The sequence below is a fragment of the Poecilia reticulata genome, linkage group LG9 (assembly GCF_000633615.1).
Source record: "Poecilia reticulata strain Guanapo linkage group LG9, Guppy_female_1.0+MT, whole genome shotgun sequence".
Taxonomy (NCBI): domain Eukaryota; kingdom Metazoa; phylum Chordata; class Actinopteri; order Cyprinodontiformes; family Poeciliidae; genus Poecilia; species Poecilia reticulata.
In genome coordinates this window covers 15219620-15238513 of record NC_024339.1, presented here as the reverse complement: position 1 = coordinate 15238513, position 18894 = coordinate 15219620, and the positions used below count along the sequence as shown (strand labels likewise).

At 38.3% G+C, this 18894-nt stretch overlaps 2 protein-coding genes across 3 annotated transcripts in view; both read left to right on the top strand.

Annotated features, from left to right (window-relative positions):
* Positions 1-11766, top strand: part of zgc:63587 (septin-2) — a 25989-nt gene extending 14223 nt beyond the window's left edge. Inside the window, exons 8-12 of the mRNA XM_008418164.2 lie at positions 8020-8121; positions 8210-8355; positions 8553-8636; positions 8723-8780; positions 10886-11766. Of these exons, the coding sequence (XP_008416386.1) occupies positions 8020-8121; positions 8210-8355; positions 8553-8636; positions 8723-8780; positions 10886-10951 (456 nt within the window). The 3' untranslated portion in view covers positions 10952-11766. The remainder of the gene's footprint in view (positions 1-8019; positions 8122-8209; positions 8356-8552; positions 8637-8722; positions 8781-10885) is intronic.
* Positions 11767-12829: 1063 nt separating this feature from the next.
* The window catches only part of septin5a (septin 5a), a 23066-nt gene continuing 17001 nt past the window's right edge, over positions 12830-18894 (top strand). The window contains exons 1-2 of one of the 2 annotated variants that reach the window (XM_008418162.2): positions 12830-12987; positions 13132-13145. In XM_008418162.2, coding sequence (XP_008416384.1) covers positions 12942-12987; positions 13132-13145 — 60 coding nt within the window. In that variant the 5' untranslated portion in view covers positions 12830-12941. Of the gene's footprint in view, positions 12988-13131; positions 13146-13205; positions 13565-18894 lie in introns of those variants that run through there. The other variant, XM_008418161.2, reaches the window with a different exon arrangement.

Sequence of the window (18894 nt, the reverse complement as noted above, 5' to 3'; positions counted from 1 at the left end):
CACGCAAACTTCCCCAGTAACTCAGTGCGTTATAGTTACACATTGCTTAGGATTTGTTGCTGCTCGCTTGCGCAGTGTGAAGGAAAGAGGAGACCAGCTGCACAGGCAAGCTGCGAAATGAGATGCAGTTGATCGGTTTGTGTGAATGGCAACAAGAGACCGTGATCGCCGATCATCGATCAGACACTTTTTACTGCAATTGGCCGATTATTATCGGTGGCCGATTGATCAGCACACCTCTAGTCAGAACACAGTAGCCTTATGGTGCGTTCACACCAAACATGTTTTGTTTGGCCCGTCTGATTTACATTCAAAGTCTGTGTGGAAGCACATTGGAGCGTTTGACGCATCAGGAGTGTTCAGTGTAAGCAAAACAATGGCTAGAGCAATTTTGACACGTCTAACGCGCCTCTGCGTAGACTTTGACTGTAAATTAAATGCGCCTGACACGAGAAACGCTAAGTGTAGAGCAAAATGCCAAGCGTCTGCTGGAAGAAGTGGCTGGGGARAGGGAAGTCTGGGCCTCCCTTCTGAAGCTGCTGCCCCCGCGACCCGACCCCGGATAAGCGGAAGAAAATGGATGGATGGATGGATGGATGGATGATCTGCTCCTCTTCCTCCTCAATCAGCTCTACGCCATCTACTTCAACATTTAAATTTCCTCCTCAACCTCACAGTCTCCTCTGTCCACAAACTCAAACAGGCCTCTTAAGACTATCGCTGTTTGTGGATTTTTTTCCCCCTCCAATGTTTTCCTTCCACTTAACTTTCAAATAGTTTGTTTTGATTACAGCACTCTGTGAAGAAACACTTTCTTTAGGAATTATATTTTTTTGGCTAATGTTCATTCCTTTGTGTGAATTTCACTGTCCTTGAGATGTTTCTGTATCCATCGTTCATAGATCTTTTCTGAGCTTTTCCACTTCTTGAGTTTGTTGTACCAGTTTTCAGAGTGTAAACTTTCTTGCGAAGTTGAAATGAAAGCAGGAATGACTTCATTCTGTGCGCGTCCTTGCTCTTGTGCTTGGCCGTTTTCCTGTGAGTGTTTCAAACACGCGGATATATTTATTTTCCTGCTCTCCTGCGGTCATTGTGCCCAGGCTTGCTTCACATCTCCGCTGATTTTAAAACAATAAATATCTGCTTTCCCTTACGGAGCGAGCAACTCCATTACACACGGTCCTCTGTTCTGAGAAAGTGCTGAAGTGCAGCGCCGCTAAAGAGTCGATTATATCTGTTGTATTTAGTAGTGTAGCTCTGAGACCAGTTTAAAAATATTGGTCAGGTTGAATTCCTATATTCACTTCCCCTCTTAAAGTCTCACTTAAATACAAGATTACATGAATAGCTCAATTGTGTCTGTGCTCTTTGATCACAGAGGTGGGTGGTCTTAACTGTACAAATACTTTTCTCAGACAATAGGTGTGTGTGTGTGTGTGCATGCGTGTGTGTGTGGATCAATGGTACTCATGTGATGCCTTCAAGTAACCACGGCTGTTAAGCTTCCTCCCCGCTTTCTGTTGCAGATGCAGCAGGTTGGGACACACAGCACTTGAATGCATTTTTTTTTACTTTTAAATACGTTTTTACTTGTAGAAAATATATTAAAGTGTTTTTAATGTCATGGTCAGAAAGAAATTGTGTTGGTGGTGCAACAAAATGCTCTGTAGGTGGAGTTGGGTAGTAACTGCTTACATGTACTAGAGAAGCCTTTGGGAAAAAATACTTTTATCAGTATTTTGTACGTTTTAGTTTTACTTGAGTAATTTTAGTAAGTGTCACTTCTCTGGATTAGTATTTCTGGACCCACTGAGTAACTTCACTAAATGAAGAACAAGTTTGTGTTAACCAAAGATTCATCTATTTTAACAGAAACTTGCAGTTTCTGTTAAAATAAAATAATAAAACAATAATGTTATTAATAATGATAATAATGCTAAAATAATATTACAAAATTGATTTTGTAATTGTTATTAATATAAATTATTAAGTACCAAGATTTCTACATAACTTTATATTTTGGTCTGTCTGATTACATCAGTTTTAGAAATTAAATGCTTGATTTCTTTTTTCTTTTTTTTTTGACCAGTTAGTGCGTGAGTAACTTTCTGCGGCTACAAAGACCCACAATCTAGTCCATTTTTTTTTACCATTAATGCCAGATTATAGTAGTGAAAGTGAGGCAGAGGTTGACTACAGGTTGGTGCATGCAAACATGTTTTTTTTTTTTTGTCTGAAGTCTAAATCCCTGCTACCCTCGCCTGTGGTTCAGGTATTGTTGGGTCTCCCTCGCTCTCATCAGGCTCTCTGCAGGCTGGAGAAAGATGACTGGCTGAAAAGCTTTTCCTGCTAAGAGACGAGTGTTTGTTCCCATCTTTGAGGTTAGAAATTAAGTTTTGAAAGAGGGTAAAGAATGGTGAACCAGCAAGAAATGAGCTTTTCTTTCTTTTCTTTGCCTGCCCTTTGTTTTTGTAATTAATCATGAAATATTGTTTCCTTTTTTACTATTAAAAGTGCATGACTTGGTGTTATTCTCGGCTTTTATTTGATTTTCTTAAACTGTATTATTTCTTTATTTAAAAACTAGTTTTCTAGTTTTAATATTTATGTTTTGTCTCGCTTGCTCTTCAAACTTTAAACTTTAAAGGCCTAAAATCTACACCAAGGTGTGTGCTTTATTTATTTTTACGTTTTTGGGGAGTTTACATGACAGAAGATACATTTTGTAAAGGATTTTCCAGTTAATTTCCAGATGATGGCCTGAACTGTGGCCTTTCTTATTTAGGTTGTATTTGTATCAGCTTTGCTCTGTATACTTTGTGAATCACAGAAAACTGTAGGAAGTTTTCCATGTTGTCAGAACATGTTGATAATTACATCACTTCTCCCTGTTTTTGCTCCAAGCTTGCTGTAGTTCAGCCTCTCTTCAAATATAAAATATTTAAGTCTTCTCAAATTTTAGACCAATTTCTGAACCAACTTTTCTGTCTTACGTTTTGGAGAAAACTTTACTGGTTCAAACTTTGTAGTGTGTAAATGACAGATCCGTCCTGGTTTTAACCAGAATGATTTTACCGATACTTTTAGACCTTATGGTTCATCACCTTCTCCTAAAGAGACTCAAGCCGTATGTAGACATTAAATGTTCTGCTCTTCTCTTGTTTCCATCATGCATAACAGAGGGACGTTTCTCTGTAAAGACAAATGAACAAATGAACTCAAGGATCTGTCCCAGGCCGATCCTGCTCTCATTGGATATTTAGGATCATCACTAGACATAACATTTATTGTCATTGTGGGGTAGATGACATACAAATCTATCTGTCCATAAAAGTAGGATCTAAAGCTTCAGTTACTGAGTTCAGCTAAAGTTGTCTGACAGATTCTGCTACTGATCTGATCTCTGTGGATTAGAGGCAAGAAGCAAACCACCGTTGAAAGAAGGCTGTAGTTCTAATTCAGATTTTCTGCATCCCATGTAGGGACATTATAAATATGTGGAAGATGTTGATCTCACCAGATGAGACCAAAATTTGACTTTTTGGTCAATTTTGGTTCAAAAGTTGACCAAAAAGTCAATTCTTGTGTGATGGAAAATTAAGGTGTGTGGTTTGCCTTCAGCAGGATGACCATAAACATGAACTGTTTGGTTTTAGATCAAAGCATCGTCGAGTATAAGAATGACGCAGTCCACAAGCAGACCTAATTCAACTCAGACTCTGTGGTGACACTCGAAAACACTTGATTTTTACAAACTCTGTTTCCTGTCTGACTGATTTTGAGACATTTTAAAAGGAGAAGGGAGCAAACATTTGTTTCTGTAGATGAAAATAGCATTTTTGTGCATGTTTATCATTTTCCTTCTACTTCATGCAAGTCGTATGAAAGCCACAGAGCGTTTCTGGTTGTAACGTGGCAGAGAGGATTTTATTTTTTATTTTGCGAGGCAAAGAGCAAGCAGCTGTTTGCATCAACTGGAATGTTATTAGGATCACAGAGCAATCATAGTGGCCAGGATTTTCCTTTAATAAATTCTTCAGCCTTGGAAAAATAGGGCCTCAGCCCCATACTGTCCCACCAGTTGGTCCATCATTAGTTACTCTTGCTTTAAAACACTGTTCCCTTTCACAACCAGATTGGACCAAACTGATATTATTTAAAAGAGAATGATAAAGGGCCACTTGTGTAAAGAAGCTGGATTTTTCAAGGATTTAGATGTTCTGCTGGTTCAAAGCTAATCAGATGCGCTTCTTAACGACGCTGGCAGGGAGCTGCTCCGTTACATAAACATTACGTCAAACTGTCATCAACCTGCTTCCTGCAAGTTTTCAATTCTCTCTTCAATCTAGGTAGATTATTACCAACATGCATTTAATTGTTTTGTTTTGTTTTTTTTTCCCGTGTGCGCATTGTTGATTTTCTTGGAATGCTTTTGTACACTTCCAAGTATTGTTGCAGTTTAGGTTTCGTGGATACACGCAACCTGCCACCCCAGAGGAGAATTAGCTCCATCCTCCAGAGGCACGTGAGAAAAACTGTGCAACTGCAACTGTGTCGGCAGCGTTTCGACTCCTGGGCAGTTTCATGTTTTCCTCCTGTGAAAATTGTGTAGCAGGTGTTTGAGTCACTTGTTTTTGTGGCTTTGCTTGTGTGAAATTGAACAAATCATAAACACATTACTGCCATCTGAGGCTGACACAGTGAAAACGTTGATCCCTTTAATGGCGGCTCTGCACCTTGTTTTGATTGGCGGTTTTGGTTCAACCTTCGCTGCTGTCCCACCACATCCCTCTGTGTAATTATACCTATGTATAGGCCTGCAGGTATTGCTATATTTGGGCCACATAACCTCTGCAGTATATCTAATGCTGCTATTTCTACAACGGTCTGATCCCTGCTTTTCTGTATAAATCCATGTTTGCTGTGACTTGTGGCGTTTAAATTCCTGACCCATTTTCTAACTGGTTAACCTCAGTCAACCTCAACATGATGAAATACCGCAACTAAAAAAATACTTGGTTTCCAAAAATATAAAGTAATATTTACTTGGTTCCACTGATCCACACTGCGGTAAAGTCATGAGTGTTTGGTTCCTGGAGAGGTTTGGAAAAATGAAATAACAATATTTAAAAATTTATGTATGGATCTGTTTCATTTTCTAAATGCTGTCCTTCCTTTCTGCCTCCTTCCCTTCCTATCGTGTGTCCTATGCCCTTCTTTTGACTCCTAAATCCCTTCTCTCCTCTTTAGTGTCATTTTTTCCTTCCTCCCTTTTCTCTCCTTTCTTTCCTTACTTGTGTTCTACCTTCATTCCTTCCTCTTTTGATTCCTACCTTCATTCCTTCCTTCTTATCTGTCTCATCTTTCCTTTATTCAGTCCTCCCTTCCTTCCTCTTTTGTGTCCTGTTTTTCTGCTTTTGACTCCTACCTCTCTTCTGTCCACTTTAGAGTAATTCTTTCCTTCCTCCATTCTCTCCTTTCCTTCCTTGCTCTTACCTTCCTTCTTTCTCTCTTTTTGTCCTTCCTTCATTCCTATTTTCTGTCCTACTTTCCTCTTTCTTTCTCTCCTGTCTTTCTTCTATTTTGTCCAAACTTTGTTTTCTTTGTCATAACTTCTTGCTCTCATTTCCTTTCTTCCCTCCTTGTGACTGTCCTTTATTTCCTTCCTTCCTTCCTCGTGTCCTACTGCTATTTAACTTAATTCTATCTCTTTTCTCTAAACTCTGCTGCTCACTGTGGAAATATCTGCATTAAAATAATGATAAACTTTATTTTTTTTTATACTTCCTAATGCCAAGTTGAGTCTAGAAAAGTCAGGAATGTTTGCATTAAATATCTGAAGGAACCCGGTTGGCGCAACAGTCGATTTGTCCCCTGAACATCGTGGATTGGACCCGTACAGCCAACCATAACAACATTAAGGAGGCGTGCTGGGGCCAGTGTTGTGTTATTGCCCAGCAGGATAGTCATAAAAATCAAAATGGCTTCCACTGCCAGCATACAGGTGCCAACTAAAATACACAGCTTGCTCGTTCGCTCGCTCTCTTGAGGAGAGTCTGGTGCAGCGTTGAGGCCTACATTGTGTACGGTTAAATCAACAGGAGACAACAGGGATTTGCTGCAGGCGGTGATTTTGGCAGCTGATGATCCACGAGAGACCCTGATTACAGGTGTCAGGCTGTTTTAAGCACATGTTACGGAGCAGAATAATTCTGGTAAACAGACATTTTGGATTAGGAGGGGCTGCAAACAGATGATGAGAGACTACAGAACTGTGCTTCAGGAATGACCTAGTAAACTTTTAAGTGTAGTTTCCTTTGAGCAAGTTTCAGTTTTAGCTGCTTTTTTAGTTCTTTTCATTTTATCTCATCCCATGATTTGAATTCTTCTTCATCTTATTTGCTTACTGACTGCCTCGATTTGTCGCGCACCTCGTTTTTCCCCGTCATTGTGTTGCGTGTTTATTTTTCCCTCTGACTGTACAGTTTCCCTAAATTCTTTGTGTTCTGCCTCGCCGCAGTCATGTTTATCCAGCCGCCATGTACGCCGCTTCTGTACGTCGGGTGTTTTTGCGTACATGACCAAAGGGGGGGGAAGGAGGCTCAGGTCCGGTGTCAAGCTCTCCTTTGAGTCCAGCATAGCTTGTTTGTTTTTAGATCTGCCCCACAACAATGCCCCACACACACACTCAGCGTCCACTGAGAAAACAAGCCGCCGCCACAACATGGAGTCCAGCAGGCGAACCTGCGCTCGCTTCCCCTGCTGACTCATTACTGTCCCATTATGTACGCCAGCACATGAAAGTCCCCCTAAAACAACACTCGGCATTTCTTGGCTCCTTCATGTAAGCTTACATTGTGAAAATGAAAAATTCTGCTCTTGAGAAAACAAAAGAAAAATGCAGCTTTGATGTTTGGAATAATAAATAGTGACATCTGTCCCTACGGTAGCAGAGAAGAAAGCTCCTTTGTTTTTACTTGTTTCTTTACCGGCCGGAGAAGAAAAAGGAGAGAGAGCGACCTTTTTCCGTACTTATTAAGAGCTTGAATCCACACACAGACTGTTATTATTTCACCTGTCTGCTGCTTTGCTCTCCTGCCTTTTTCCTCCATGGCAGAGTTTTAATTAAAAGTGTTGCTGCAACAACAAGCTCTTACACAAACCTGGAAATTACTACCGCCTTTTTGAACCTGGCTAGTGAAAGCTGGAGCTGTTATTTTAACCGTTTAATAGAAATGGATTCTGAAAATTACAAGAATAAAGCAGCAATATTATTTTGACATTATTCTCTTAATATGACTTTATTCTTGTATGACTTTATTTTCATATTATTATGACTTTATTTGTGTAATTTTATGATTTTCTTAATTTTATGTTTCTTCATTTTCTTTAAAGTCTGTCTTACTTTGCAATGCCTTGTAAAAATATTCAACACAAAAGGTCGAGCATAATTGTAAGGTGAAAGGAAAACATGAAAATATTTAAAAATCAAGAAACTATTCATCTCTTCCACCCAGATACCCCTAAAGAAAATTCAGTGCACCCAACTGCATTGAGAACTTCCATAATCAGTAAATATAGTTCAGCTGTTTTATTTTCATAAATCCAGATGTCATTGGTCTCTGAGACTCTGTTATCTTGACCAAACTAGGACTATTTTATAAAGAATGGACCAAAATTTCAGTTTTTTGTAGATGTGTAGAGACAGACGGATCCTCCAAAGATTTAATCTTTAAATGTTATAAATGTTCTACAACATGTTGAGTACAAAAGTATGGCAAATGGTTTTAATATGTTCTTCAGTTAGTGGTGGACGTTTAATGTATTGTTTGTTGTTTCATTTATTGTCATAGGATTTCGACGATACATTTTATCAAGATTTATTATCTTTAATAATGTTGGTTTTAACTAATAAATGTTGGCAGAAACTGGTACGTTTGGTAGCGATGGATTGTGTTTGTTTCCACCTGTTTCTGCTCTGCAGCCTCACAGTTTGCTTTCCTGTCAAACTCTCATCAGATCCTGGATGAAATCGCCGAGCACGGCATCAAAATCTATCAGCTTCCTGACGCCGACTCTGATGAAGACGAGGAGTTCAAGGAGCAGACCCGAGTGCTGAAGGTGGGAGGACAAACATCATCAAGATATTCCTCTTTGTTTCCTCTTTGTTTGTCTGTGCAGACACTGACGTTTACCGTGCTTTCTGCAGGCGAGCATCCCGTTTGCTGTGATCGGGTCCAACCAGCTGATTGAGGTGAAGGGGAAGAAGATTCGTGGCCGTCTGTACCCGTGGGGGGTGGTGGAGGTGGAAAACCCAGAGCACAACGACTTCCTGAAGCTACGCACCATGCTTGTGTGAGTCTCCTTAAAACTTCGTAACTTTTTGGACTTTTTAGGGTAAGACGTGAAAACTTCAACAGAGCCGGTCCTGTTTGGAAAATGGCTTGAAGCAGGACGCTACTGCCCTCTGGTGGCCATCTGAAGCTTTTCAAGAGCTTCTGACAGCTCTTGAAGCGTCTGAATGAAGCTGTCTGACTGTTTGGTTGCTTTAGGACCCACATGCAAGACCTGCAGGAAGTAACTCAGGATCTGCATTATGAGAACTTCCGGTCCGAGAGACTGAAGAGAGCCGGCAGGTGAGACTCTGATCAGATCGACAGGAAACCCTCACCTCTCTTAATCCAGGTTAATTACATTCATTTTTTTGTTTTTCTCCCTGCAGAGCTGTGGATGAGGATGTGGTGGATAAAGACCAGATTCTGCTACAGAAAGAGCTGGAGGTAAAAACAGATAAAAAGGCTGCACAAGCTGAGCTCTAGTCTCTGTGCCCTGATGCTTACGGCGGCGTCTTACTGCTACTATAAATAAAAAAGAGTAAATTTCTACCACAAAATCTCAGAAATGTTATTGAAAAAAACAAGAAAATTTCTGAGTTTGAAAAGTCAGAAATTTGCTCAACAAACCACAGAAGTGTTGAGATTAAATTTCTAAGTTTTTTTTTTTATAGCAAATTTCTATTTTTTTTCTCAAAAATTTGAGTTTCAAATGTAGGAAACCTGCTAGGAAAAATTCAGAAAATTCTATGTTGTTTTTTCGAAAAATTGAGTTTTTTCAACTTTTCAATATCAGAATTGCCAAGTTTGTTCTTGAATTCTGAGACTAATCTGAACATTTCTAAGGTTTTTTTCTATCAAATGTTCGACTTCTCAATAACAGAAATGTTCTTGTTTTTTCTAGAAAAATTCTGAGATTAATCTCTGGTGGAAGTTTTCTCTTCTTTTAAAAAAAATCTATTTCAGGATCACTTATTGTCTTTTCTGCCCTTTTCCTTGTATTTAAAAGCAAGGAAAACATCCTAATTTTTAAATTTTGTTTTCTTATTGCTCTTGATTGGCCTGCTGCAGCTGGGGCTCAATCACGGTTGTTTGTAAGCAGTGTGCCGACAGGATACGGCATCACTTCCTCCCTGCATGTCCTTGCTGGGTTTTATGGTGGGAGTAACCTCAGTAACCTCCAGGCGCTGAGCGCCGGCAAGAAAAGCTGCTTTTCTCTACACGCTGTAATTGTTGCAGCGGGAGGAAACCCCACTGCAGCCACTTCCTCTGCTCCTGAAATCTAAAGTTACTAGAAAGACTAACCAACAAGTGGAACTGATTCAACAACTCTGTCTAGTTAACTGGGTTAGTTAATTAACAATATTTAATTATTACTTGCTGCAATGATTAAATAGGAGCTCAAATAAGAGATTGAAAAGGTTTTAAACTTGCAATGTTGTAATAAAAATCTGTCAATTCACAATCTGCACCATCAGCTGATTCGCCCGTGTGCGAAAAGAAATTCTCCCAGAAAGGGCATTTTTATGTCTTTTTTCTTTCTTTTATATTTTTGTGAAAATAGTATACRATTTAAAGATGGCAAGAAATAAAGATTAAAATAATTGAACTTCATTTTTCTAAACTTCTTCTGGAAAAAGATCAGATAAGTGTATCTACCCATGTACAATAATTAGAGTAATAAATTAATGTTTAGTGTTTTATAGGACCAAAATCAAAAAAATGTGATTACAAATTTCGACCACTAGAGGGCGCATTGATGGCGTAAAAACCTTACAGTTCTGAACAGAATACACAATTTTCTACTGAATTATAGTCTTTCACCTAAATTATTACAAATATTATTTATTACAATCTCTAGGAAAATAGATCATCTTATAGGTGAGAGGATCTATTTATTACAATAGGTGATATTTTAATAGATAGATATGTTATACTTTGTTGATGTACGTTTTAAGCATTTCTTCAGTGCTTGTCAAATGAGCTAACAGTTCGGAAGTTGTATTTCTGCGAGATACTGAGGTAAAGGTTACAAATAAAACACAGGAGGAAATCATACCAAAAGACAAGTTTTTCAAAAATAAAATGTACGATGAAATAAAATAGGTTTATTTAAGATAATATGCATATTCTATTTTCTCTGCTGGTATAATCAAACAGAAGAAAAAAGTTATTTTAGTACAAACTAAAACAATAAAGAGGAAACTAGTATTTGGTGAAGTTAATGTTCACAGCCACAAGATGGCAACAAATGTTTAAAAAGTCACCAAAACTCTTGTTTTGTTATTTGAGCTCTTATCTAATTATTACAGCAATTATTTAATAGTTACTAACAAATGCTCTTAACATTAATTACACACTTTAGTCTCTTTCCTGATGTCATTACATCTGAAAATAATAAAAATATACACAAGTTTTAAATGGTTTTTACACAGTTAATTTATGAAAGATATTTCTTTAGCTGTATGTTATAAACTGAAAACCTTCTAAATGTTTGTTTTTCATGTGTTATTATTATTAATTTTCTGGTTATTTTCGTTGTTTCTATGCAGCTGCGGCGCATGCAGGAGATGCTCGCTCAGATGCAGGCTCAGATGAAGATGAAATCTGACGAGTGAAACAAGGGAAGCGTCCGCCATATTCACAGAAACCCTCCAACCAGGAATCACACCTGGACCTTCATCATCTTCATCACCTGCTTCTTCCTCTGTTTGCTCTCGCTAAGCATCCATGCACCAGGAGAACCACACTGTTCTGTTTTGTTTATTGTTCTCTAAAAAAAGATGACTATCATGAACATTTATCCGTTAATTAGCCTCACGTTGTCGTCTGTCAGTCTGCCATTGAAAACGGTACTAAAAGACGTCGTCACTAAAGTTTACAGGATGTTTGAATCTTACTTTCACCGCCAGTTTCTGTCTGTTTTGTTGTCAGTTTTTAACTTTTGTTTTGTGCCTAATTAAACTTTCAGCATCTTTTTGCCTTCAGTCCTGCTGCCTGCAGCTCTTCGATTTTATCTGGTTCATGTCAGTTCAGCAGAACTTTAATAATTAACAATTAAATCCAACTGTACTCCGTTAATATGGAGAGAATCCATCTCCAGAGTCACCTGCTTGTTTTTATCTGCAGTTTTAGTTCCAAACTGCAGACTGAAAAGAGTTGTGATCATGTCAGCATTAGATTCAGTTTAAAACTGTCTACACTACACGTTTCTTAAAAAGAAAATCCATATTAGAGACTTTATTTAACTTCAACCCTCCAGATTGAATCTTTGTTCCCGCGCTGCTGTCCATCTGATGTGCCATTCTCATCTTTTTGTCTTTTTCTAGAGTTAATTATTTCTTAACTATGTGCCATTACGGACTTGTATTTAGCTGTCAACAATCTTTTTTTTGTACTTTTCTGAAATAAAATCTGTTGATAACTAAAGTAATATGTTCTTTGTTTGCTTATGTTTTCATTTATGCTGTTTAGGACGTTAGTTTCAGAGTTCAGTCAAAGATATCAAGTGTTTCCCAAACAGGATGTTTTTGTTTAGTCTGAGTTTTTTTTTTTTTTTCTTTCGTCATGTAGGATTTCCTTCCTGTTTGTTGGCTGTAGTGAGATCCTCTGTGTTGAGAAACACATTTTCCTAATTATTTTAAACATAACAATTGAAATCAACCAATAAGTTCTTCAAATTAACAAAAAAAATACATTGAGAATTATTTAAATGTACAAGTAATCCATACTCAAATAACCTTCCTATGACACTGAAAAGGTTTGAAACTCAACATAGATATTTATGGTGAGAACTGAAAATAAAGTTGAGAAAAAAATGCTGTTATTTTATCTTTCTAAGGCAATCAGCCACAGTTCCTAAAGTCGGAGGCTTCTTCAGATTCGTTGGAATACTGACCGCTACATGAGATCCTTCCTGCTCACAGCACCACCACAGAAAACGACTCTTTGAATGAAAATACTTGAATAAATACTTAAATAATATGAGTCAAGACAATATTTCATTTCCATTTTTGACAAATACAGTAGTTTAAAATTGAATAAAAAAGGAGACTTAAGATTAAATGTCATAATCACAAAAACCTGAATTCATTACGTGTAATCAGATAGTTTCTGTTTTCATTTATTTTATATTTTTCGTGATACAACCCACAAGGAAATTATTTAATCTCATCGTGTTTTCTTAAGGGGACCCTGAGATCTGATTGGCTTATCTGACAGCGACGCCATCTGTAGACCAATCAGATTACCTCAGAAGTGTTAGCTCCGCCCACTACAAAGGCTAAAGCTAACATGAAAATAAAGGGAACTTTTTTGCAACACGGGGCTAAAATAATTGCATAAATATCAAAATAAAATCAATATTTAGAAAATGAAAATGTTTATTATTACTTGAACGTTTATTTATTTTTGATTGTTTTTCATATTGATTATGAAATCGTGGTTTTATTAATATTTATGGAACGATGCATTCACGTTCTCGAGCCTCCGTAGAGGAGGAGCCTTGCGCCGTCAGCTCTGCCCGCCCTTCTGCTGTCCGTCCGGGGGTTTGGAGGCGAGGCTGAGCCGCCGCTTCAGAGGAAACCGAGGGAGGAAAGCGGGTCAAACATGACGAGCAACATCAGGTATAAAAGCCGGATTCCGGTGAAAACGGGTGAGCGCTGTGTTTCAGTTTTCCCATTTTTGATATTTGCATTCTGATTATGGAGGATTTGTGCACTGATTGCTTCATGTTTGCGTCTCTCTGGGCGTCGCTCCGCATCCCTGCACCTGCGCCTCCTCATCTATCCTCCAACAGAGGACAGCACGGAGGTAGGACATCATTTAAAGCGTTTTATTTGATGAAATCACGCTTACTGCAGGGGGGTTGAACTGTTTGGATGAATGCTGAGGACTGCCATGCCTGTGCAGCAGGCGGAGCGCTGACCCACACTCACATTTTCATTTTTTGACGCCTATGTGGAGCAGGTCGCTGCCTCCAGAGGCCAACACGGCACCGCAGCATCCTCCTCCAACATCCTCCATCCACAATTATCAGCGATTAGAGTCGCCTGATGATGAACTGACCTCATTTCGGATATTACGTCATTATTAGCTGCTCGCTAATATTTAGTGGATCATTTCGGAACCATTGTTCATCTGAGAAGCACAGCAGACACACGAGCCTTGAGGGGAGGTCGGGTCTCTGCTGACCCCAGGCGCTCCTCCTCCCCCTCCTCTTCCTCTATATGGTAATCTGGACGCAGATTTACTATTATTATTAATATTGAATTATTTGTACAAACCACAGAGCAGTAGCACAAATATGTATTAAAATACAAGTCAGAAACTAGAGGCAGGTGTAGAACGGACAGTAACCTAGAAACAAAAGGGAAAAACATTAAAACACTGAAAACACAGGATGATTTCAGCCAACAAATCTGCTAAATTATTCTCTTTAATGAGGTTGAGAAACTTCTTAGCATTAATTCACCATTACTTTAAAATGATGGCCAGACATTCAGAACATCATTCAACCTACGCCATGTTTTACACAGAGGATGGTGGTTTTTCGGAAATATTGTTAGTTTTGGGGCAGAACTATTAAATGGAGACCTTCAGTCCACAAAATATTTCCCTAAATGGTTTGTGGACCATCAGGATGGGTTTTGTCCAGTATGAGATGGACATTTATGTTATTTTGGTCAGAAGTATTTTTGTAAAATCTCCCATAAATGTTGTTTTTTTTCTGGTTTCTCTTTTATTCTTGAATAGAATAAAACACTGACTGACTGAATACACTGTTACTGTAAATGGTAATATTTTATCTATATATCCATCAGGTTTTAGGGAAACCTGATGGATATATAGATAAAACACAGAACCATTTTGGCTGTACTTGATCAGAATAATTGGGTTTTTATAGTTGCTGTTTTAAAGCTAAACATTTTAAACTTTCAGAGCAAATTGTTGTGCGATTCTCAGACTATCTTAGTGACAGATTTCATCAAGGTGAGTCTGTGCTCTGAATTTATGCCAATTTCTGAAGGTGTTCCTCTGAGTTCTATATAAGGTCCATTTTTATTTATATATAAATAAACTGGATCAAAATATGGCTGACACAATTTTTTCACTTTTATGCTGATGTCAGTGATTTATTGCTTCACATTTTCTCTTGGATTGAACTTATAAGTTAATGTCTTTCATAAAAACCTACTTTTGAAATGCTGGGGAATTTCTTTTAGATATTTAAGTTAAATATTGCAATAACACAACTTTACCAAGTATTTTTGTTTAGTTTCTAGGAAAAATATCGTAGTATATTTTAAATAAGACAAAACTAACTTATACTTTTTCTGCAAGACATGGGAGCTTGTTTTAAGTCAATAAATTCTTAATGCTTATAAAAAAGTGCTAAATCCACTGCCAGATTATTTCATTTATAACATGGAAAAAATAACTTCTTATAAGTGAAATAATCTGGCTGTGAAATTAGGAAGTTTCCATAAATATTAAGGATTTTATTTACTGAAAACAAGCTCCTATATCTTGCTGAAAAATGATTTGTAAGTCATCTTTGTTTTATTTCAGGTTTACTGAGATATTTGCACTGGAAACTATAGATAAAAATACTTGGTAAGACTGTAATTCTGTGAATCCTGTCTCTAATGTGGGAAGATTTGTAGAAAAGTCTTTTTTCAGAAATTGAAACAAGTGACTTTCACAAACTTCACAAAAATTTTACTCAGATAAGTTGGTAACCTTAAGCTGCATAAGTCCCATGTGATTTTAACCGTCGGTTTGGTGTACAATCATAACTAAGGAAATTCAATAGCATGATAAAAACACATACACATTTACTGCCTTATCTATTTTCAAGCATAGTTCATTATCTGCATTCTATCATAAAATGGTGTTATTTTGTGGTCCCACCGTGCGACCGTGTTGGTCTGGGTTCAACGTTTTAATGTTTGCATGCAGAAACATGACTGATGCTTTTTCCTAAATCACCTTTAGATGCGAGTTTGTGGACGCAGGTTGTTTTTCCTGCGTCCACAAACTCCACTCTGTGTCTCCACTCTGGAAATCGCTTCAGTGAACCTACTGCATGTGTCTGAGTTAATTCATGGTGTCGTAACCTCTGAGTGAGCCCTGACGGATGATCGATCCAGAATCATTGTTTCCCCCCCCTCACTCAACGCTCTCATCACTTCACCAGCTGTCAGAAAGCGTTGCCAGGAAACAGCCGGTTTTCCTTTCAAATACGTTTTCATCAGACACAAAGTGTGGTGGTCAGTCCATGTGTGGGCAGATATGAGCTGAACATCTCAGATTTGAGACACACAAAAAAAAGAAAATCATCAATAAAACTTTAAAACTGGAAAGTGCATCCAGTTGAGTCACATTAGAGCAGGAAAAAAAAAACCCTTTGTTTGCACTTGTATTTATTTGTATTACAAAACGATTCAGTATATTTGGAGCCTTTTGAATACTGTATTACGCTGGATTAATAGTTTTGTAAACCGCACTATATCTCCCTTTGGTGGTTGTTCTTTGACATTGTTTTGGTTACCACGAGACAGCAAAAAAAAAAAAATCCAAGATGGCCGAACGTAATGCCGACGTTTTCATAAATTAAGCTAACATCAATCTTAAAACATTGTTGCTTTGGACGAGATTTGACCGTAATTATGGACTATGACAAAAATAATAATCATGTCTTTGTTTTGTGTAACAATGGCACAAAAATTTGTACATTTAGTTAGGTTAGTAATGAAAATGTTTTTATTTTTGCTTTCAGTAAGCAATAGGCTAGTTTGCGATGTTAGTAGGTGCTAGCATAGTAATGCATTCTTTGCCTTATAGCTAAAATAAGCATTTTAGCTGTTTTTTAAAATGTATTGACTATGTTTATCATACCAGGTGGAATAAGTCAATGTAAGCGAACATGATAGTGATACCAAAACATTATAGTGGTAAAAGCTAACCTTAGCATTTTAGCTAATTTTAGCAGATGCACTCATGTTTGCATTTATGTTCGTCAAAATGTTTGTGATAACCTTCATCCTGCTGGTAGTATTTACATGCTAATCACTCTATGCTAGTGACAGCCCTCTTGCTAACAGTAGCCTTAAACTAAAATAAGCATTTTAGCTAATTTTTTATATATTAGCCACGTTCAGGATCCTGAATAGAGTAAGTCAATGTAAGTCAGCATGGTAGTGATACCCCACAGGCTATGTTTAAGCATTTAAGCTATCCATAACATTTTAGTTAATTTTCAGCCTGATTTGGGTCTGACCGTGAGCACACTTTGGCAGGCCACTTTTAAATTTCTTCAGTAATGTTCTTGTTAGCTAATGCTATGCTTCATATATTTCAGTTTTACAGTGGTAAAGCAGAAAGCAACAGTCAGAGGTCTTTCTTCAATAAAACAGCAAAAACAAAGCCTGTTTATTGGAGTACCAGTTTGCTTGGGGAGGCGGGAACGTGCAATCAAACTCTGATACAGACCAAAAACGTGAACTCTGGTTCGTCTAAACATCTCCGTATTGGTTTGGTTGAAGTGAACTCTTATCTAGAAGCAGGAAGCAAACTGTGACGCAGAGCATTCTGGGTAAATACAACCAAAACAACCACGCGGGTCTAGTGCTGGCAGAAGAAATGGCTCATGGTGTTTTACCAAAGTCAAAAGAGAAATCATGCAACAGCTAAAATCTGACCCTCCTTCACTTTTGTTTATATTTCGTGAAGAAAGAGGTTGCGCTTTTGTTTTCTTCAGAGCTGTTTGTGTCGTTTCCTTCAGTGGTTTTGGGTGCAGCGCCACCACAGGCGAGGAGGTGAACTAGTTTTTCAAATAGTTTGGGTTCGTTTGATACATTTCAGTGTGAAATTTAACCCAACCATCTGAAAATGTAACAAATGTTGCAAATTAAACAATCTACCGGACTATGAAGTATAAAAACATTACCTCACCTCCTCACTCCACCTTAGCGTTCAGCCTCCTCCTCCGTCCTCTGTCTCCAAACTCACCCTTTCCCACCCTCACCGCCACAGATGGGACCTCATGAGGACCAGCTGCAGTGCATGGACAGCTGTGTCTCTGGGGGTTGGGTAGGAGAGAGATTTAAAGCCCCCCAGTATGAAGGCAGCTCCTTTTTTGTGGTGTTGATGTGAGGTCTTCAACTTCTGATCTGATAATTGTTATTGACCCAAAATTAGCTTACTTTCTAGTGTGATATCAGTACGGTTCAGCAGGTGCTTAATTGTTGTTTCTAAAGATTCAGAAATGTTTCCTCAGATGCCCATAAAATCTACACAAACCTCTCCAGCTTCCTGCTTTAGATGATAGACCTTGTGTGTGACGTGTGAAAACAATAACTCTGTTGTTGGTGTGAAAATCTGTGCTGTCACAGGAGTTGTTGCCAAACAAGCAGCTCAGAGAATTAACAAGTGTATAAAGGCACATTGTAGCATTTATGTAGACTGAAAACATGAACCTAAAGGTGATGCTTTGGGTTTGGCCAGAACCAATCACTGGTTCTGTACAAAAGTAGCTAAATATTTGAGTCTTAAAAGCAACCCAAACAGTTACATAAAGCTGTTTTCTGATTATAAGTGGATGTTTTTGAGCTGTTTCAAAAAAAAAAATCACCTGATCGTTAAGTCGCATTTGAAGGGCTCTGCGCCGTTACCTAGCAACCCCAGTGGAGCTCCAGCATGTTCAGTCAGCTGGTTTGACCGCTGTATAATGGCTGCTGGAAAAGAAAAGTGTTTCCTTGACTTTATTCAGAAACCATTTGCTGCAATCTTCTTGGTTGTGCAGGAGGCTTCACTTCTGCTTTTCAGAAATGTACGGTTGTATAATTGCGTATCTGTTTGCAGCCATTTTGAAACATCGAGTTTGGGGGCGTGGTCAGCAGCAGCTCATTTGGATTTAAAGTGACAAGACGCCCTGAAACAACGTCATTCTGAAAGGAGCTCAAAATAGGCAGAACAGAGCAGACTGAAATCTCTTTATCTACAAACGATTTTGTGCATCAAATGTAGAGAACATGTTTTGTGCAGCCCATAAAGTTATGTTGAAGGAAGCAACTAAATTTAACTAAGTTTTGTAACGGCAGACAATTAACAAGTGTATAAAGGCTCATTGTAGCATTTATGTAGACTGAAAACATGAACCTAAAGGTTCAGCTAAATATCATCTGGACAAACGTCTTGGGTTCATTCAAGACCAAGATGAACCTTTTGGAAAATGGTTCCAACTACTGAGCCTGGCTGCAGCGTCTTTTCACAAAGTGAATGAAATAACCAAGATGGAGGATTTTCTCCAAATTCTTCTTCTCCCCCTCAGATCAATATTTGGACGGCTGCCTGGCAGTGTGTTAGTTCTCCTTCAGCAGTTTGAGGAGTTTATGCCCTGCAGTCTGCTTTTCTGTCACACTGAAGCATGCATGTAGTGTGTGTGATCCAGCTGAGTGTGTGTGTGTGATCCAGCTGAGTGTGTGTGCGTGCGCGTGTGTGATCCAGCTGAGTGTGTGCGCGTGTGTGTGCGTGTGGGGGTGTGTGTGTGTGTGTGATC